The 22,390-nt window shown below is 39.7% G+C and overlaps 1 protein-coding gene across 10 annotated transcripts in view; it reads left to right on the top strand.

Moving 5' to 3' along the window:
• Positions 1 to 22,390, top strand: part of PTPRT (protein tyrosine phosphatase receptor type T) — a gene marked incomplete at both ends in the record, with an annotated part of 1,101,453 nt that overhangs the window by 834,952 nt on the left and 244,111 nt on the right. For all 10 annotated transcript variants that reach the window (XM_079719321.1, XM_079719325.1, XM_079719327.1 and 7 more), the window contains one exon: positions 4,614 to 4,887. In XM_079719321.1, coding sequence (XP_079575447.1) covers positions 4,614 to 4,887 — 274 coding nt within the window. The remainder of the gene's footprint in view (positions 1 to 4,613; positions 4,888 to 22,390) is intronic.

The following is a 22,390-nucleotide window of genomic DNA, read 5'->3' as shown; positions in this document are numbered from 1 at the left end:
AAGCAAGTCTTCCAAGGGTTATATATATCTGAGGGAAGAGCATTCCAGGCATCAAGGATAGTAAATGTGATGGCCTTGAGATGGGAACATACCTATAGGGTATTCAAAGGACAGCAAAAAGGCCTCATAACAGAGGGCCTTGGAGACACTGTAAAGATGCTGCCTTTTACTCTACACAAGGTGGGAGGCATAGCAGGGCTTTGAGCACAGGAGTGTCATGACCTGAGTCATGTTTTTAAAGGGTCACTCCAGCTACTGTTTTGAGATTTCTGGGGGCAAGATTGGAAGCAGGAAGACCAGTTGGTAGGCTATGGCAATAATCCAATCAAGAGATCATGGGGGCTTGATAGGGTAGTAGCTGTGGAGGTGATGGAAGTGGTCAGATTCTGGATATGTATTGAAATTAGAACCACGGGAGTTGCTTATGTACAGTATTGTGAATGAGAGAGGACCAGTGATTAAGAGAAAATACATGAGGGCTAAGTCTTCTGCATTATGGTTTAAAATATATCTCCACCCCAGTAAGTACATGCTCAATTAAAGCTAGTTATACTTCTTTTAAATATTTGAGAAGAAGATATGGCACTCTAGCCATCATCAGATGGTTGTCTGGTTTCTCCTTTTAAGGTTTCTTTTGATTTTATCTGATAATAATTAAAACTTAATTTGAACTCTTCAGTTGAATTGTTATGGCCCCTTTACACAGCATATGTTTCTTCCTTTAAATTTCTACTCAAAATCCACTTTTGTTAAATTTATTAAGTGCAGTTCAACCACAAGAGAAGAGTCCAAATGGAAAACAAGGCAAATCTTTGTGGTCTAATTTGATAACACTGTAATAATAATGCATGCAGCAGTTGTTTTGGCTCCAGCCAACTTTTAGAAAAAGCACTCTACTCTGTAGAAAGAATGCTCTAGACACACTATCTCATTTAACCCTCACACTATCCTGTAAGCACCCCTCTTCTCAGAATCCTTCCCTGGCTAAGTTCCTCCTTTTGCCCTCCCCATATTGAATTGTACTGAACAGTTAATATCTGTCTCCCCCATCTCAGTTCTGAGCTCCCAGTGCCCAGGGGCCATATTACATTCAAATTTTAACCTGCTACACTGTAGTCATACAATAAATATCTGATGAATACATGATTAAGTACATGAAAGACAGAGTGGGCAGTAGATCACACAGCTAGTCAGAAGCCAGGGAAAGATGCACATGCACATATTCTGATGCTAAACTGCAAATGTATTCCTCTCCCCATTTCCTTGCCTCCTCTAATGGCTATTGTGACTAAGCAAATCTTGAACAAAAACAGGAATTCCCAGAGCCTTGGAGTAAAGGTTGGCTAACTAAGACATATCATTGTAAATTTCAGTTTTATAGTTCCAAGTGACCTTTAATGTGCGAAATGTAATTGCAAAGCTAGATTCTGTTGGGGATTACTAAGCTCACACTTGTTTCTTAGCTCATCTTGAACAATAATGCCAAAAGTTTATCATAGCATTTCTGTATTGAAATGTGTGCATCATTGAATACTAAAGCACAGACTCTTTGGAAGGGAGAAAGAACATCCAAGATTGCTCAGTCCATTTCCCTCATTTCTTTAAGAGCTTTATTGAGGTGTAATTTGCATACCATAAAATTCAGTCAGTTTTAAGTGTACAATTCAGTGATTTTCAGTAAATTTGTAGGGTTGTGCAACCATCACCACAGTCCCATTTTAGAAAATTTTCATCACACCATAAAATACCCTGTGCCTGAGTGCAGTTGATTCCTGTTCACACCTGCAGTCCCAGGCAAACACTAATCTGATTAATGTCTCTATAAATTTGCATTTTCTTGACATTTCATGTGAATGGAATCATACAGTATATAAAGTGTTTTTCATCTGGCTTCTGTCATTTAGCATAATATTTTTGACCCTCATCCATACTGTAGAGTATATTAGTAAATTGTTTCTTTTATTGCTGAATAATATTTCATTATATGGATATACCACATATTGTTTATCTGTTCATCACTTGATAGACATTTAGATTGTTTTAGTGTTTTGGCTATTATGAATAATACTGTTATTAACATTTGTATACAAGTTTATGTATAGACATACATAGATAAGTATTTATGAATGGAATAGCTGGATGAATGGTAGCTTTATGTTTGCCTTTTTAAGGAACTTCCAGACTATTTTCCAAAGTGACTGCACCATTTGACCTTCCCACAGCAATGTATGACAGTTCCATTTTTCCAATACCCTTGCCAACACTTACAATTGTCTGTCTTTCTACTGATAGCTGTTCTAAGTGGGGAGGGGGGTGGTTTCTCATTGTGTTTTTTTTTTAATTGTTGTTGCCTTATTTTCTTTTGCTCTTTTTTGGTTTTATTTAAAAAAAATTTTTTTAATTGAAGTATAGTTGTTTTACAATATTATATTAGTTTCAGGTATACAGCATAGTGATTCAGTATTTTTACAGATTGTACTCCATTAAAAGTTATTATAAGATAATGGCTGTGATTCCTTGTGCTGTACAATATATCCTTGTTGCTTATCTATTTTATACATAGTAATTTGTATGTCTTAACCCCAGACCCCTAATTGGCCCCTCCCCGCTTGCCTCTTCCCTTTGGTAACCACCAGTTTGTTTTCTGTATCTGTGAGTCTGTTTCTGTTTCGCATATATATTCGTTTGTATTATTTTTTAGATTCCACATATAAGTTTGATTCCTTCTTTATATCTTTAGTTGTGGAAAATATTTTCTGCTAGTCTTCAGGTCATTCTCATAGATAGCTACTCTGTAAATAGTTGTAATTTTGGTGTGCCCATGGGAGGAGCTGAGCTCAGGGTCTTCCGACACCACCATCTTGGCCACACCTCTTAAGGTTGACCATCTTTTCATGAGTTTATAAACCACTTGTATTTTATTGTTAGTGAAATGTCTAGTCAAATCTTTTGCCAATTTTTAAATTGGGTTGTTAGTGTTTTTATTATTGATTTGTATTGTGTCATTATGTATGTTAGATATGTCATCATACCTTGCATACCTTGCATACCTTGCAAATATTTTCTCTCAGTATGTAGCTTGTCTTTTCAATAGTGTCTTTTTTTTTTCCTTTTTTTTTTTTTTTGCGGTATGCGGGCCTCTCACTGTTGTGGCCTCTCCCGTTGCGGAGCACAGGCTCCGGATGCGCAGGCTCAGCGGCCATGGCTCACGGGCCCAGCCACTCCACGGCATGTGGGATCTTCCCAGACCAGGGCACGAACCCGTGTCCCCTGCATCGGCAGGCGGACTCTCAACCACTGTGCCACCAGGGAAGCCCTAGGATAACTTTTATAAAAGGAGCATACACATTTGGCATACAGTTGGTGTTTTTAAAAGGCTCGGTCATCTCTCTTCACACATTAACACCTTCTTACAGTCCTTCTAAGTTGAAGGGAATGTGTGAGATCACTAGACAGGAGCTCAGAAGAATCACTGTTTATCTTGATTAGGGTTTCTGCATCCTGTCAGGTTGGGTTTCATGCTTATTTTCAATTTTAGTCCAATTTGGTCCATTTGAACAAGCATTCACTGATCACTATGTAGGTATCAGGCAACCTGCTGAGCAGTATGTGGATGGAGGAGAGTGATACAGAGATAACTAAGCCACAGCTTCCACTGCCTAAAAGGTCACAGTCTACACCTAGAAACAGCAGTTCCATGCTTATGTTATTGCCGTCCCAAGCAGATAGCCATTAACGAGCAGTGGAGGAGCGGAGTAGGCGGAAGGTCATTCAGATTTGGAGGATCTATACCGGCTTCATAGAGGAGGTGAAAGATAGACTTCGCCTTTAGAGAAAGGCTTCCCCAGGCAGAAGTTGAATGAGAGGGCATTGCAGATGGAGGAAGCACGAACTGGTGATGGCACAGGCTGTGATCCAAAGGAGGTTTGTGCAATAGCATGGGGTCTGCCGCAGCTGCAATGAGGGGTTTACCATAAGACTCTCTGAGGGGTAGACTAGAAGCCAGACACAAAGTGCCCCAAAGGTCAGGATGAGGAGTCTAGATTGTCTCGTTTGAATAATGGAGAGCCTATGAAACGTGCTTGAAGAGGGACAGTGTTTATGTTTAGGAAGTTCAGTGGATTGACTGGTGAGTTGATCCAATCAATTAGAGGCAAAGAGACTAGCTGAGTTCAGCTAAGAGGTGGGGAAGTGCCCAACCTCAACAATTTGGAGGGAGGAGAAAAAAAGGGAGGGGCAGGTTCAGATTGCTGATGTCAAGTCAACAGAGCTTGTTGATCAAAGCAGAGTGCAAACCAAGGATGCAGGAAATGAGAATGAGCCCCATATTCAAGATCTGGCCACTTGATGAGCAGTGCTACCCTCACTAAGGGAAGAAATGTAGAAGGAGGAGCATATAGGTTTGTAGGGGTTGAAACTGAGTTGCATTTTTGGACCTATGCAGTGTGAGCTGGCTTTGGAACAACTAAATGGAAATCTATTTCTACAAAGCAGCGGGTTTATAAGTCTGAAGCTCAGGAGGGAGGTTTAAGTTGCAGACAGAAGTGACGATGATAAGTAGAAGTTCATCCCTCCAGGCAGTTGCTCATCTGCCTCTCCTCTTTCCTGTCCAGTGTTTATCAGCTGGTTGTCAAGGAAGAGCGACTTCAGAAGTCACGGAGGGCAGCTGACATCATTGAGTGCTTTTCGGTGCCGGTGAGCTATAGGAATGCCTCCAGCCTCGATTCTCTACACTACTTTGCTGCTGAATTGAAGCCTGCCAACCTGCCTGTCACCCAGCCATTCACAGTGGGTGACAACAAGACATACAATGGCTACTGGAACCCACCTCTTTCCCCTCTGAAAAGCTACAGCATCTACTTCCAGGCACTCAGCAAAGCAAATGGAGTAAGTATGGCCACATGGAGGCCATGTCTTGCCTTGTTTTTCCATTCTTAAATGAGAAGGCAACATGTTTTTAGAGCAGAGGTTGACAAACTAAGGCCCGTGGACCAAATCATCCTGACCCATTGAGTAAAGGGTTGTTGTTGGTTTTTTGGTTTTTGTTTTGAATACAGTGACACCTATTCAGTTCCATTGTCTGTAACTGCTTTGGTGCTACAGCAGTACACTTGAGTAGTTGAGACAGACTCTATGCTGGATAAAACCTAAAATATTTACTATATGGCCCTTTACAGAAAAAAATTCTGAATTCTAAAAAATTCTATTAGAGGATAGAAAGGTGTTTCACTTGGGCAAATCATATGCAGATCTGAGTCTTAATTTCCTCATCTATAAAAGAGTACCTATACATTTGATATCTATTAATGCACTAAACATGTTTTAGTTAATCAGTGACTGCTAACCCCTTTATCATTACTGTTAGTCACATTAAGAAGTATTTTTCTCCCAAAGACAAGGTAACCTTTTTGTGTCAAATATTTTTTTGGTTACTGAGGAGTGCCAGTCATAACATTACAAAATCACAGGGCTGTAAAGGATCTGAAAGGTCATCCAATATCTCCCTCCCTCCCCCTACATACAAAACAGTGCTTCAGTCAATATTACAATATCACAGTTAACTGATGTTAATGATTATTCTTGTTTTTAAATTGAAGCGTAGTTGATTTACAATGTTGTGTTACTTTCTGGTGTACAACAAAGTGATTCAGTTATATATACATATTCTTTTTCATTATGGTTTATTACAGGATATTGAAAATAGTTCCCTGCACTATACAGTAGTACCTTGTTGTTTATCTGTCATATATATAGTAATGTATCTGTTAATCCTGAACTCCTCCAACCCCTTTCCTCTTTGGTAACCATAAGTTTGTTTTCTATGTCTATGGGTCTATTTCTGTTTTGTAAATAAGTTGATTTGTATCATTTTTTTAGATTCCACATATAAGTAATATCATATGATATTTGTCTTTCTCTTTCTGACTTACTTCACTTAGTATGATAATCTCTAGGTCCATCCATGTTGCTGCAAATAGCATTATTTCATTTTTTTATGGCTGAGTAGTATTCCATTGTGTGTGTGTGTGTGTGTGTGTGTATATATATATATATATATATATATACACACACACACATACATATATACCACATCTTCGTTATCCATTCAAATGATGAACATTTAGGTTGCTTCCATGTCTTGGCTATTGTAAATAGTGCTGCTATCAACATTAGGATGCAGGTATCTTTCTGAATTAAGGTTTTCTCTGGATATATGCCCAGGAGTGGGATTGCTGGATCATATGGCGACTCTATTTTTAGTTTTTTAAGGAACCTCCATACTGTTCTCCATAGTGGCTGCACCAATTTACATTCCCACCAACAGGGTAGGAGGGTTCCCTTTTCTCTACATGTTCTCCAGCATTTATTTGATGATGTTAGTGCTTATTCTTGAATACCTCCAATGACAGAGAACTCACTTCTTTATGTGGTAACTTTGCTGATCTTTGTGGAGGCTGTGACTCTAAGAAAGCTTTTTTTTAACTGACTTAAATATATCGTTTATTGTAGCTTCTACCCATTGCTCTTGATCCATACTTTTAGGTCCCAATAGAACCAGTGCAGTCACCTTCTCAGGTGGTATTTTTTTTCAGTTACATAGGAACTTTTCCACCATTCACTTCCCCTCTATACACACAGACCCATCTGGTCTTATGTTCTGCAAGCTAACTATCTTTAAGTTCCTCTTATACTCAAGTATTTTCCATCTAGGATGCTTTTGTGGACATATTTTGTTTCAGGTTGCCATATTTCATTCAACAAATAGATAATGAACAGTGACGCTTGCTAGACCCGATAGTTCATATTAAGATTATGTAGTATGTGCCCTCAAAGAGCTTCTATAAATGTAACGGAATCTTATGTGCCATGTTTCACAGTGTCTCTGGAGAAGTGATAGGCTCACTGGAGAAGGGAAAGCTAAGGCAGAAGCAAGATTTTGTTAAGTTCTTACAGAACAGCCTGTGGCCAAGATAGTCTAGTCTGTCAGTGGCAGTCATTACCTTATGAGAAACCTGGATTGAGAAACTAATTAACATTTAAAATGTCCACATACCCATTTAGATTCCACATTGGTATTTCAGTTCTGCATCCATTACTGGTTCAAGCAACATTCCTCACAGAGAGTATAAAACTACAAAAAGAAGCCAGACTGCCTTCCACCTGTCCATCTGGTCTTACCTCTGCATGCAACACTCTGATGTATTGAGGAGGAAGACATAAAGATGGCCAGAAGCGTCTGGGAGCTCATCTTGTTCTTGGTTCTCTGCATCCCATATGAGCCAGTTTCTTGGTTCAGCACAACCCTGAGAAGGGATGGCTTTCCCTGCTCTTGGCAACATATCAAGAGGAGCTGTTGGGTTTCCATGCTGTGGAGCAGAGTGATAGCTTCATTCAATTCACCTGCTATCGTATTCGTACCAAGATTCTCCTGAAAACCCAGCAACAGACCAAGTTTGTAGAACCCAGGGAACCGGAAAATGGACCCCAGGAGAGATTTCCCCAACCTGAGCATGGTAGGTCCTAGAAGAACAGCAGATGAGGCAGGAGGACTACTGGAGGTCTTGTTCCCCAGACAGCGTATAATAGAAACCGTTTTCAAGACATGCGGTTTTGCCATTGGGAAAAAGTCACCCCACTGTGAAGCTACCTCATCTAAGAAGCAGTTTCTGCTACTGCTTCCGAGATAAACAAAGCCATTTAATTACTCATGCCTCTGATCCCACCCCACGTGTACACCCATTTGGGAACTAAGGTTTGCTGTGATGAAACACGAGCAGGAATGGAACTGGATGGGTGCTTATGCCAGGTGTCTTGAGGGTGTAGTCGGCCTCAAAGGGAACAGAGAGGAAAAAGCTGTGGGAGCTGGCACTCAGGGTATTGTATTTTTCTAGCAAGAGAATAACCACACACCATTTCAAATTACTGTGTAGTATTAGGTTTTACCGAAAAGAGTTGGGTGAAAGGGACACAGGAGCAGGAAAGTCATTCTCGGTCTAACACATCTCTGCTTGGCCCCCTCAGATTTCGCCATATCATAAAGGGTGGAAGACAATGCAGTTAAGCCTGGAGGATTTTTGAGGAGAAAATGTTATAACCCACAAATTTCTTATCAGCCAAGTTGTTGTTCTTGTGTAAATCCATCAGAAAGACATTCTCACCATCCTGAGGGTCCCACAGGTCCTGCTTCTAATAAATCATTCAAAGAGCAACTGACCAAGCAATGAATCAAAATAAAGAAATCAAGAATAGAGAAATATGAAATAAAAAGACCCACAGTGAGCATGGAAACGAATTAAATATCACATTAATGCTAAATAATTGCTCTAAACATGTTACAAAGAGGTTAATATTAAAAGCAATTACTTAAAGAAAAGATGTATAATGTAAAAAGTTAACAGTTGTGATCTGGGTCTGTAATTCACTCTTATGTCAATAAAAACTAAGGAAGAGTTGGAGGATTGATGAATGTAAATAAAAATCTGCTGATTTTCCCACTTTAGACAGGATAGAATAGCTAAGGACTATTTTATTTTTGATACTAAGAATGTAAGTATACTTTTTTGGAACATAAAGGCAGCCTTCCAATCTATCATAGAAAAACCAGAAGACAACAACCTGCAAAGAAAAGGGGGAGAAATAAAGGAAACTTTAAGTAAACATGAAAATCAGCAACTATAAAGCAAGCCAGAAAACAGAAGCACTAGATATTTTTTTAAGTGATGCTTTACTCCCTTCATAAAGGGGTAAAATGTCTTGAGTCAAGTAAAAACCAGAATTCAGCAAATCTGTATCACTAGAAGATTAAAAACAAAGGTTAGAGCAAAGTTATATTACATTTAAAAAATTAAACGAAAGCAGAAATGGCCATTTTTTGCAGGATGGTTGTGGGCAAGGTTGAATGATTTACTCTCAGTCAAGTTCATTGCTTCCAATCCCATCTACAAGTTTCAGTCAAAACAGAGTAAGAGAATTTTAGGGTTCAGATATATTTATTCTGTGAATAGTAAAGATGTTTTTTCAGCTTAGCAGAGTGGCTAAATATTCAGCCTTTACAATCAGACTGCCTATACACAAAACCCTAGTAACTGTGTGACTTTTAAGTAACCTATTAAAAGAGCTAAATGTGACTGATTAATTAATTAAGGAAACATCTAGCAAGCACACACTCTATGTTCCGCCCCCCCCCCCCCGGCCAAAAAAGAAGGCACCTTTTTTGAGTGCTGGGAATAAAGCAGTAAGCCAAACAGACAAAAAATCCCTGCCCTCATAGCATTTACATTCTAGTAAGGGAGGGACCAAAAATAAGTAAGTAAAATAATGTGTCAAATAATTAGTCATTAGGTTTAGACATGTGGAGGTCACTCATTAAATCTTGACTATTATTAGGATGGGAGTAAAGACATTTTATAAACTCTACAGTGAACTATATAAACGTGGAGTAATTTAATCCAGCCCTATAAAAACCATGGAGAGTCCGAGTATGATGTCCATTATGAAGCATGGTCCTCAGAGTCCTCGCAGGCACTTTCATGAAGTGTGAGTTGTTCACAGGCACTTGCATTTGGAATTTTGATCTGGTTAGTATTGGGTTGGCCCAAAAGTTCGTTCGGGTTTTTCCATAGCATCTTATGGAAAAACCCGAATGAGCTTTTGGGCCAACCCAATATCCCATTTACCCATTTATGCTTTCTTACAGATAACAAGGTCAGTCCCACCTGTTGAAGCACTGTCTTTGGTGCTGAATTCTCAGCATCTGTCTTTCTTGCGAATCAGACCATATTGTAACTATTTGTTTTGGATACGACAATATTACAGATCTATAGCGGTTAAGAATTGGATGATGTTGAGGTGTCATCTAATCTACACCAGAAGCCAACATAGAAATCTCTAATAAAGTGTTCTTGGCAAGGCATTATATAGCCTCAGCTTGACCACTGCAATTCTTTGGGGGGAAAGAGTTGATTCCTTTGTTGAACAAGAAAAAATGTTAGAACTTTCTCCTTTCTATAAAGCCAAATTCTGTCCCCTTAACTCTCTACTCTTGGACACTTGTATTGATTTGAACAAATCAAATCATTCTTTACCATGTCAGCCTTTTGGAGAAAATACGACAGTATCAACTACCATCTCTGGCCATCCAGGCCATCTCTCAATGATATTTAATATGCAATTACTTATATTTCTTATATGGCATGATTTCTGTATCTCTTTCATCCTGTTTATTCTGTTCTCTCATAGACAGCCTCCTTTTTTCCAATGCCTTCCTTAAAAAGGGGTAACCAGAACCTAGCATTGTACTGCAGATATAGTTAGACCATTCCTGCTACATTTCAACTACCCCTCCTCTCTTGACCATTTTCTAAGACATTATTTCTCATACATTCCAAGATATTTTTCTCACTTCAGGGACCTCTTGCAGGCTGCTATATTATCCACGTCTGTCTTCTTCAATCTTTGAAGGACTAGTACCTTCTCAGTTTTCAGGCCTCATCTTCAATGTCATATCCTTTGGGAACTTCCCAATCATATTATCTAAGAGCCATCCACACCAGTACTCACTATATGTTAACCTGTTGTTTTTATTTAAAACGTTGTACATATTTTTTTAACATCTCTATTGGAGTATAATTGCTTAACAATGGTGTGTTAGTTCCTGCTGTATAACAAAGTGAATCAGCCATACGTATACATATATCCCCATATCCCCTCCCTCTGGTGTCTCCCTCCCAGCCTCCCTATCCCACCCCTCTCGGTGGTCACAAGGCATGGAGCTGATCGCCCTGTGCTATGCAGCTGCTTCCCACTAGCTATCTATTTTACATTTGGTAGTGTATATATGTCACTGCCACTCTCACTTCATCCCAGCTTACTCTTCCCCCTCCCCGTGTCCTAAAGTCCATTCTCTACATCTGCATCTTTATTCCTGTCCTGCCCCTAGGTTCTTCAGAACCATTTTTTTTTTCTTTTTTTTTAGATTCCATATATATGTGTTAGCATATGGTATTTGTTTTTCTCTTTCTGAGTTACATCACTCTGTATGACAGACTTTGGTCCATCCACCTCACTACAAATAACTCAATTTCATTTCTTTTTATGGCTGAGTAATATTCCATGGTATGTATGTGCCACATCTTCTTTATCCATTCATCTGTCAATGCACACTTAGGTTGCTTCCATGTCCTGGCTATTGTAAGTAGTGCTGCAAAGAACATTGTGGTACATGACTCTTTTTGAATTATGGTCTTCTCAGGGTATATGCACAGTAGTGGGATTGCTGGGTCATATGGTAGTTCTATTTTTAGTTTTTTAAGGAACCTCCATACTGTTCTCCATAGTGGCTGTATCAATTTACATTCCCACCAACAGTGCAAGAGGGTTCCCTTTTCTCCACACCCTCTCCAGCATTTATTGTTTGTAGATATCTTGATGATGGCCATTCTGACCAGTGTGAAGTGATACCTCATTTTGGCTTTGACTTGCATTTCTCTAATGATTAGTGATGTTGAGCATCCTTTCATGCCTTTGTTGGCAATGTGTATATGTTCTTTGGAGAAATGTCTATTTAGGTCTTCTGCCCATTTTTGGACTGGGTTGTTTGTTCTTTTCATATTGACCTTCATGAGCTGCTTGTATATTTTGGAGATTAATCCTTCGTCAGTTGCTTCATTTGCAAATATTTTCTCCCATTCTGTGGGTTGTCTTTTCATCTTGTTTATGGTTTCCTTTGCTGTGCAAAAGCTTTTAAGTTTCGTTAGGTCCCATTTGTTCATTTCTGTTTTTATTTCCATTTCTCTAGGAGGTGGGTCAAAAAGGATCTTGCTGTGATTTATGTCCTAGAGTGTTCTGCCTATGTTTTCCTCTAAGAGTTTTATATTATCTGGCCTTACATTTAGGTCTTTAATCATTTTGAGTTTATTTTTGTGTAAGGTGTTAGGGAGTGTTTTAATTTCGTTCTTTTACATGTAGCTGTCCAGTTTTCCCAGCACCACTTATTGAAGAGGCTGTCTTTTCTCCACTGTATATTCTTGCCTCCTTTATCAAAGATAAAGTGACCATATGTGCGTGGGTTTATCTCTGGGATTTCTATCCTGTTCCATTGATCTATATTTCTGTTTTTGTGCCAGTACCGTACTGGCTTGATTACTGTAGCTTTGTAGTATAGTCTGAAGTCCAGGAACCTGATTCCTCCAGCTTTTTCAAGATTGCTTTGGCTATTCAGGGTCTTTTGTGTTTCCATACAAATTGTGAAAATTTTTGTTCTAGTTCTGTGAAAAATGCCATTGGTAGTTTGATAGGGATTGCACTGAATCTGTAGATTGCTTTGGGTAGTAGAGTCATTTTCACAATTTTGATTCTTCCAATCCAAGGACATGGTATATCTCTCCATCTGTTTGTATCACCTTTAATTTCTTTCATCAGTATCTTACACTTCTCTGCATACAGGTCTTTTGTCTCCTTAGGTAGGTTTATTCCTAGGTATTTTATTATTTTTGTTGCAGTGGTAAATGGGAGTGTTTCCTTAATTTCTCTTTCAGATTTTTTATCATTAGTGTATAGGAATGCAAGAGATTTCTGTGCATTAATTTTGTATTCTGCTATTTTACCAAATTCATTGATTAGCTCTAGTAGTTTTCTGGTAGCATCTTTAGGATTCTCTATGTATAATATCATGTCATCTGCAAACAGTGACAGTTTTACTTTTCTGATTTGGATTCCTTTTAGTTCTTTTTCTTCTCTGATTGCTCTTGCTAAAACTTCCAAAATTATATTGAATAATAGTGGTGAGTGGGCAACCTTGTCTTGTTCCTGATCTTAATGGAAACAGTTTCAGTTTTTCACCATTGAGAATGAAGTTGGTTGTGGGTTTGTTATATATTGCCTTTATTATGTTGAGGTAAGTTCCCTCTATGCCTACTTTCTGGAGCGTTTTTATCGAAAATGGGTATTGGATTTTGTCGAAAGCTTTTTCTGCATCTATTGAGATGATCATACGTTTTTTCTCCTTCAGTTTGTTAATATGGTTTATCACATTGATTGATTTACGTATATTGAAGAATCTGTGCATTCCTGGGATAAACCCCATTTGATCATGGTGATTGATCCTTTTAATGTGCTGTTGGATTCTGTTTGCTAGTATTTTGTTGAGGATTTTTGCATCTATGTTCATCAGTGATATTGGCCTGTAGTTTTCTTTATTTTGTGACATCTTTGTCTCGTTTTGGTATCAGGGTGATGGTGGCCTCTTCGAATGAATTTGGGAGTGCTCCTCCCTCTGCTATATTTTGGAAGAGTTTGAGAAGGATGAGTGTTAGCTCTTCTCTAAATGTTTGATAGAATTCGCCTGTGAAACCATCTGGTCCTGGGCTTTTGTTGTTGGAAGATTTTTAATCACAGTTTCAATTTCAGTGCTTGTAATTGCTCTGTTTATATTTTTTACTTCTTCCTGGTTCAGTCTCAGAAGGTTGTGCTTTTCTAAGAATTTGTCCATTTCTTCCAGGTTGTGCATTTTATTGCCATACAGTTGCCTGTAATAAACTCTCATAATCCTTTGTACTTCTGCAGTGTCAGTTGTTACTTCTCCTTTTTCGTTTCTAATTCTATTGATTTGAGTCTTCTCCCTTTTTTTCTTGATGAGTCTGGCTAATGGTTTATCAATTTTGTTTATCTTCTCAAAGAACCAGTTTTTAGTTTTATTGATCTTTGCTATTGTTTCCTTCATTTCGTTTTCATTTATTTCTGATCTGATCTTTATGCTTTCTTTCCTTCTGCTAACAGGGTTTTTCTTCTTTCTCTAATTGCTTTAGGTGTAAGGTTATATTGTTTATTTGAGATGTTTCTTATTTCTTGAGGTAGGATTATATTGCTATAAGCTTCCCTCTTAGAACTGCTTTTGCTGCATCCCATAGGTTTTGCATTGTCGTTTTCTCATTGTCTTTTGTTTCTAGGTATTTTTTGATTTCCTCTTTGATTTCTTCAGTGATCTCTTGGTTATTTAGTAGTGTATTGTTCAGCCTCCATGTGTTTGTATTTTTTACAGATTTTTTTCCTGTAGTTGATATATAGTCTCATAGTGTTGTGGTCAGAAAAGATACTTGATACAATTTCAATTTTCTTAAATTTACCAAGGCTTGATTTGTGACCCAAGATATGATCTGTCCTGGAGAATGTTCCATGAGTACTTGAGAAGTAAGTGTATTCTGTTGTTTTGGAATGGAATGTCCTGTAAGTATCAATTAAGTCCATCTTGTTTAATGTGTCATTTAAAGCCTGTGTTTCCTTATTTATTTTCATTTTGGATGATCTCTTCATTGGTGAAAGTGGGGTATTAAAGTCCCCTACTATGATTGTGTTACTGTCAGTGTCTCCTTTTATGGCTGTTAGCACTTGCCTTATGTATTGAGGTGCTCCTATGTTGGGTTTATAAATATTTACAATTACTATATCTTTTTCTTGGATTGATCCCTTGATCATTATGTAGTGTCCTTCTTTGTCTTTGTAATAGTCTTTATTTTAAAGTCTATTTTGTCTGATATGAGAATTGCTACTCCAGCTTTCTTTTTTTTCCCATTTGTATGGAATATCTTTTTCCATCCCCTCACTTTCAGTCTGTATATGTCCCTAGGTCTGAAATGGGTCTCTTTTTGACAGCATATATATGTTTCTTGTTTTTGTATCCATTCAGCCAGTCTATGTCTTTTGGTTGGAGCATTTAATCTGTTTACGTTTAAGGTAATTATCGATATGTATGTTCCTTTTCCCATTTTCTTAACTGTTCTGGGTTTGTTTTTGTGGGTCTTTTCATTCTCTTGTGTTACCTGCCTAGAGAAGTTCCTTTAACATTTGTTGTAAAGCTGGTTGGGTGATGCTGAATTCTCTTAGCTTTTGCTTGTCTGTAAAGGTTTTAATTTCTCCATGGAATCTGAATGAGATCCTTGCTGGGTAGAGTAATCTTGGTTTTAGATTTTTCCCTTTCATCACTTTAAATATGTCCTGCCACTCCCTTCTGGCTTGCAGAGTTTCTGCTGAAAGATCAGCTGTTGACCTTATGGGGATTCCCCTGTATGTTATTTGTTGCTTTTTGCTTGCTGCTTTTAATATTTTTTCTTTATATTTAATTTTTGAGAGTTTGAGTAATAATGTATCTTGGCATGTTTCTCCTTGGATTTATCCTGTATGAGACTCTGCGCCTCCTGGACTTGATTGACTCTTTCCTTTCCCCTATTAGGGAAATTTTCATCTATAATCTCTTCCAATATTTTCTCAGTCCCTTTCTTTTTCTCTTCTTCTTCTGGGGCCCCTATAATTCGAATATTGGTGCATTTAATGTTGTCCTAGAGGTCTCTAAAACTGTCCTCAATTCTTTTCATTCTTTGTTCTTTATTCTGCTCTGCGATAGTTATTTCCACTATTTTATCTTCCAGGTCACTTATCCGTTCTTCTGACTCATTTATTCTGCTATTGATTCCTTCTAGAGAATTTTTAATTTCATTTATTGTGTTGTTCATCATTGTTCGTTTGCTCTTTAGTTCTTCTAGGTCCCTGTTAAATGTTTCTTGTATTTTCTCCATTCTATTTCCAAGATTTTGGGTCCTCTTTACTATCATTACTCTGAATTCTTTTTCAGGTAGACTGCCTATTTCCTCTTCATTTGTTTGGTCTAGTGGGTTTTTACTTTGCTCCTTTATCTGCTGTGTATTTCTCTGTCTTCTCATTTTGCTTAACTTACTGTGTTTGTGGTGTCCTTTTCGCTGGCTGCCGGTTTGTAGTTCCCGTTGTTTTTGGTTTCTGCCCCCAGTGGGTTAGGTTGTTGTAGGATTCCTTGTGGAGGAGACTGGTGCCTTTGTTATGGTGGAGGAAGCTGGATCTTGTCTTTCTGGTGGGCAGGCCACATCTGGTGGTGTGTTTTGGGGTGTCTGTGAACTTATTATGATTTTAGGCAGCCTCTCTGCTAACGGGTGGGGTTGTGTTCCTGTCTTGCTGGTTGTTTGGCATGGGGTGTCCAGCACTGTAGCTTGCTGGTCGTTTAGTGGAGTTTGGTCTTAACGTTGAGATGGAGATCTCTGGGAGAGCTCTCGCTGATTGATATTATGTGGGGCCGGGAGGTCTCTGGTGGTCCAGTGTCCTGAACTCAGGTCTCCCACCTCAGAGGCTCAGGCCTGACACCTGGCCAGAGCACCAAGACCCTTACATGTAAATTGGTTAAATTCTCCAATCCAAAGGCACAGGATGGCTGGCCTTCCACGCTCCACTCAGTCCTCCAGCTAGGCCTTGTCCATTGGACCTGGTTGACATGGAGAGCCTGCTTTGGATCCAGGTCTAGCTGCATCCCCTAGCATCTAGAAGAAGCAGCTGATGCCCCTATCTTCCCTTATCCCCGCTGCAACTCATCACGATCCTGTAGTGCCTGAGGCTCCGCCCCTCATCCATTGTGCATATTTTTAATTGCACTTGTCTTTTGCAGTGCATGCCTCTCTCATTAGACTGAGAGCTCCAGGAGGCAGGATCTCTTGTTTGCTGCTGTATTCTCCCTACTGAGTACAATATTTAACACACAGTAGAAGCTCAGTCATCATTTGATGAATAAATGAATGAGAGTACAGACTGTTTCTTGTTGTCTGTGAGTCTCAGTTCCCTCACTTATAAACTTGAAATAGTAGTACACACTTCGCACAATCATTTTGAGGAGGATTAAATGAGAAACGATCTTGAATACTGAAAGGCACAAAATAAGTGTGAGTAAAGTCTGAATTTCCATTCAGTGTAGCATGAGAGATATGGCTCTGAGCTATTTTCCTCATAGAAAGATGAGCCATAAAGGACCTTCCTTCCATCATAGCAGTAATACTTTCCACAGCTGTCTCATTTCACAAGCTCCAGGCTCCTGGGAAGCCTTGATTTCCTCCAGATCTTCCAGATGGTACCCAGAGTAGCTGTCTCAGTTGTAAACAGCGGGTGGGTGCAGTTTTGCATTGTTTCTTTCCCACTCTTCCCAGAATGAAGTCTGCTGAATCTACTGTTCTCTGCATCCCCACCACCATTAGCCATGATTGTGAAGATGAAAGGACCATAATTAACGGTTGTATGCAAAACAAGTGTGGCGAATTCATGCAAATATCCATCAGAAGCCACCCTTTGGGCAGTGCTGTTGTGCCTGTTCTATTTATGCGGATGGAAGTCTCCTTCCTATATCCTTTTCATCATGTGGGGGCACATTTAACCTGTATGATGCCTCCTCCAAATGGTGAGCTAAATAAGAGAAGTGGGAAGTAGAAGGGTGACCACTCTCTATGTTTCATTTCCTCTTCCAGCTCCTGAATTCAGTTGCCTCTTAAGAACAGTTGGAAGGCAGATGCTATTTTGAATGAGTCCTTGTGTTTGCAGCGTAATCACATTATAATAGTTGGGACGATCTAGGTAGAGCTGGGTTAGGGAAAATTCTGTATCTCTGAATAAATTGGAAGAAACCATATTTAGTTGTGTCCAGGCCCTTTGAAAATAATATTTGCACATGGATGGGTTTACTGAGGCATGGTTGGGTAGACAGAACTGAAAGTCAGGCATCAGACAGACTTGGCTTTGAATTATGGCTGTTCCCATGTATGTGAACTCGAGCTGATTTCTTAGCATCTCAAGATACATAATGAGATTAATGATATACCTCCCCCAAACTTGGGGAGAGCAAATGAGACAATGCATATAAGGCATCCGTCACAGTTGTTGTAGTTCTAGTTCTCTTTTCCTTTTTGCTGCTTTCCTGAAGCTCCTCTCTTGAAGGAGGGGAGGGTTGAAGCACCCTTTCCTGGTACATTCCAATTTGTCCTGTAGACTCCACATAGAAGCACATCACTTCCTAGGAGGACCTCAGGAACCATGTCTGTGTGGCACCTGTTGACTGCCTTAATTCACCCATGACTCAATTGCTTTGTAACCCACCCCAAGCTTTATTTTTCTTAGTTTAACTTTTCATATGTGGTTCCAAGCCTGACATCTGTTCCTGTTGAATCTTTTGATATAATTGATTTTGTCTTTGGAGAATGATCTTGCCCCTCCCAACCCCATTTCCTGATTCTGTTTTTACTTTAGTCACTGTGCACATGAAAAAAGCTCAGATGGACCATGGAATGAGAAGATGAGGGAATCCCAAGCTCAAATGAGTTAGAGTTAAGACCACACAGGAGATCACATGGCTTGGGTCTGAAATATTCCAGAGGGAGTTTATAAGAAAACTCCTTTATTGGTTAGGATAAACTAATTTATGCTGTAGTGACAAGCAACCATGAAATCTCGGTGTATTTCAGAAAAAATATTTTCCACTCTTTCTACATGTGCAAAATGGGCCAGCAGAAGGGCTCTGTTTATCCTAGTTACTCAGGGACTTAAGATGGAAAGTCCATCTTGACATGTGCTTCCATAATCACCAAGGCAGGGAAAGAAATGTGGCAAACAAGGCAATGGTTCTAAAAAGTTTCCACACAAAATGATACACAGCACTTTCCTTTGGCCAAGACCAGTCATGCAGCCATGCTTAACTTCAAAAAGGAATGAGGCAGTGCCTTCCAACCTTGTGCCCAGAGGGAGAGCTGGGATATTTGAGAACATCCCTAAGGACCACCACACTTCCCCATTATACCCTAAGCTTTTCCTTCAAATTCTCGTAATACCCAGACTCACTCTTGAAGCACCAGTGCGGTTTCTATCACAGATCCTGAGAACTTTCTTTTATTGAGCACCTGCTGCATCCCACACACTAAGCAAGGTGTTTTCATGTATACTACCTTATGATTGGTCTCCCAAAGTGCCTCCTTTTAAATCAGTGCATGCATGGACTACCAGAAGCACCATGAAATCTCATAGCATCTCAGTTACTTCATACTGATGGAAGGATTTTAGTAACAGCTTTCTCTTTACCTCCATGGAGATGTGGTCAAGAAATGTCTAACATTCCCTGTGACACTGTTCCACTTTAAAAGACTGTAGTTCTTCAAAGTCTACCATGAAGTGTGGTTAAGAGGCATTGGAAAACCTTAGATCTCTCCTACCCATCAATAGCTGAGCCAAGGTAGCAGAAAACTGTGAATCAGAGGCCTCCATACATCCTTTTTCTGACTTGTTGCCATAGTCCTATGTTAGGAACATATTTCTGGGTTTTATTAGCTCTGCGAAAATGTAAAGGAAAACTGAGAAATGGACGTTTAGAGCCCAGGGTTATCATCACACCTTTCTGTAACCACTTTGGAAAATTCTGACCTGCTAAGTGTTCCCTCCCAGTTCTTGTCTGTCCCCAGAGCCTGGGTGCCGTGCCCCATCTACCTGCCCAGGCCTCCTTCCCAGTCCTCAGTGGATTTTGTCTCCTGGGGATCACCCAGCCCCTTGGGTATGTCTACCTCCAGGGCTGCATTCTACCCTTTGAGCCTTATCACTTGCTCTTGAAAGCTCTGAATTTCCACTGAATCCCTGTTAGGTCTCAAAATTCTCTTTCCAGGTAGAGAGAAATTCTCTGAGTGTCACCTTGTACAAATACCAAGATGAGCTCTCCCAGGTTGCTTTTTCGCACACTTACAATTCCTAAAGATTTTATTATCGTGGTATGAGAGCTGAGGGACCAAGAACATTTTCCTTTCAATGAAAATATACTTTAAAGACATTTGGAGAATGAAATGAAGGTTACCCAAATGTTGACAGCTGGTAATCTTGTCAGCCTGGGCCTTGAGGCATCAATGCTGCAGACCCCCATCCCTAAAAAGTTCAGTTTCCATATAGCAGGGTTTCTGCCTTCATCAGGCCCCTTCCAAACTGAGGGTCTCCATGAAGTTCAGCCCAGTTGGCTCCCAAATGGTGAAAAAGTGGGAAAACCTCTGAATTTGGAAACTGGATCCATGAGCATAAGCCATTTTGTAGCTACATGAACTGAATATTGACCCTAAACTTCAGTTTCCCCATCTGTCAAATGGGGACAAGATATGCCCTCCCAGACTCACTGGGGTCTTTGTGAGGAGTGAACAATAGGTGTGATAACTCTTTGCACATTCCTAAGCACCTTTCAAAGGAAGATGTTGCTGACATGAATGTGTGTTTGAGTACAAATTCAGCATAGGTGTGTATATACATATATGCATCCATACACATAAACATTTTAGCGTGTGTGTGTATGTATGTACATGTACATATGAATATGCATATATACATATTCAGTTAAAATAAAAAGTTTATCTAGCTCAAGAATCTTAGTGGTAGAAAGGTTATCACTGTGCCAGAGTTATATTGGCTTGGCCAAAAAGTTCGTTCGGGTTTTTCCGCAAGATGTTACGGAAAAACCCAAACAAACTTTTTGGCCAACTCAATAGCATAGGTGGTTAATGAAATAGAACATTACCTACACCTCTTGGGCTTCCTGGAAGCCAAGGCAAAATGGGGCATGTGGCAGGTTCTCTTACTTGAGAGAAAGAAGTATACCTATTTTTCATCAAAGACACTAGAAGAGGTATGTATCATATATATCCTTACATAAGGGGCCTTGAGGAGATACCAATCAATGTCATAATATCATTTTTGCTCAAACACTCTGTTATTTCCTTTTCCACCAATGTTGTCATACAGTAGTAAACTGGAATTTAATGGAGTCATTTACATGCAAGGATTCTGTTTCTTGTGCTGTACAACAGCGTTAATGCTATAAATTAATGCCATTAAATAAGATGAATGGACCTCAAAGTTTCTTTCCCCTCAGCATTTTTTATGACTATGTTTGGTATGGGGTCTTTCCTATTGCATAGATTGGCACTAACTACCTGTGATCTTAGGCAAGTGATTTAGACTCTCTGAGTCTCATTCTCATTCAGAAAATTTTGATGCCCATAGTATCAACTTTATAAAAATGTTTGTTAATTGTTTAATGAGAAGATGCATTTAAAAATGCTTATCACGGTGGTTGGTGGTCAATAAACACTCAGTGTTAGCTATCATTATTAGAATATCATAGGTGATAAGTATGAAGCAGAATGTGGGAGTTCACTGAGGAAAGGAAAAGCAAAATCTATGGGTGCACAAACATTGTTAACCCATCGATCAAATTTGAATAGACTGTGGATGGGGTACAGGAAGAGGAAATTCAGGAAGGAGAAGCAAAATCAGTGAAATCCAGGGTGTGCAAAGATATCAGCGGACATGCGGGATGCATCGAGGAGAGAGAGGGAGTGAGACTCCAAAGGAAGGTCAAGAATGTTGTGTTTATAGAAAGACAAGTTCAGAAGTGAGGCAGTTCTTCTGCGGGCCCTTCCTGGAGGCTGAATTTTGGTCAACTTCCATCTTTTACATCATGGACTCCAACTTTTCAAACTCATAAACTCAATTTATCAGGATATAGAGTTGAGAGGAGATTCAAATAAAACAAACCTATAAGAGAATGGTGGAAATAGTAGGCAATTCTTTTTTAAAATAATTCCTTCCCTCCAAAAACTTCCCTAAGTGTTTCCTATCTAAGAACGCTGGGTTGCCCAAGATACCTCACCTTCTATATCCAGTTGCCACCAAGTCCTACTGATTCTACACTCTAAAATTCTCTCCAATCCATGTGCTTTTCTTATCTCCAGCGCCACCATCCTCATTCTGAATTCCATCATCTCTTGCCTAAGAAACCTCAACAGCCGCCCCCTGCACTAAGCTGGTCTTCTCACATCCACTCTTACTTGCCTCAAACCCATTCTCTGACCACAGCAAGCATGATACTCTATGTATCTTCATTTAACAGATGAGTAAGTCAAAACTCAGAGAGGCTATTGAAGCACATTCCAGAAGCAAGAGACTGACCTGGGTTTGAACCTGTACATGTAAAAATGCTGTTAGTTGTTCCCATGCAATTAGTGTCATGCTTCGTGCTGAGTCATAACCCCACAAAGTGGAATCTGGCTAGACTGAGACCAGCAGCAGCCCCTAAAAGACCCCCAATCCCCCCACATCCACATTTTTCTCTTTCTCCCACCAAACGTGGCCAGCTTCAATCCCCTGCTCAATCTTGTCTTTTTTTTTTTTTTTTGCGGTACGCGGGCCTCTCACTGTTGTGGCCTCTCCCGTTGCGGAGCACAGGCTCCGGACGCGCAGGCTCAGCAGCCATGGCTCACGGGCCCAGCCGCTCCGCGGCATGTGGGATCTTCCCAGACCGGAGCACGAACCCGTGTCCCCTGCATCGGCAGGCGGACTGTCAACCACTGCGCCACCAGGGAAACCCCCCTGCTCAGTCTTGAAACACCTGCTGGCCCTGTCGTTAGCATCAACACATAATGAGGAGCTGTACTAATAACAATTATCATAATAAATTGGCCTTTGATTACATCTGTCACCTGAGAATTTCAAAGACTACAAACATCAATTAGTAATTATAGCTAAAAGGATC

The sequence above is a fragment of the Hyperoodon ampullatus genome (genome assembly GCF_949752795.1).
Source record: "Hyperoodon ampullatus genome assembly, chromosome: 14".
Classification (NCBI taxonomy): Eukaryota; Metazoa; Chordata; class Mammalia; order Artiodactyla; family Ziphiidae; genus Hyperoodon; species Hyperoodon ampullatus.
The sequence above is the reverse complement of the archived record's forward strand: the minus strand, read 5'-3'. Positions and strand labels throughout refer to the sequence as shown.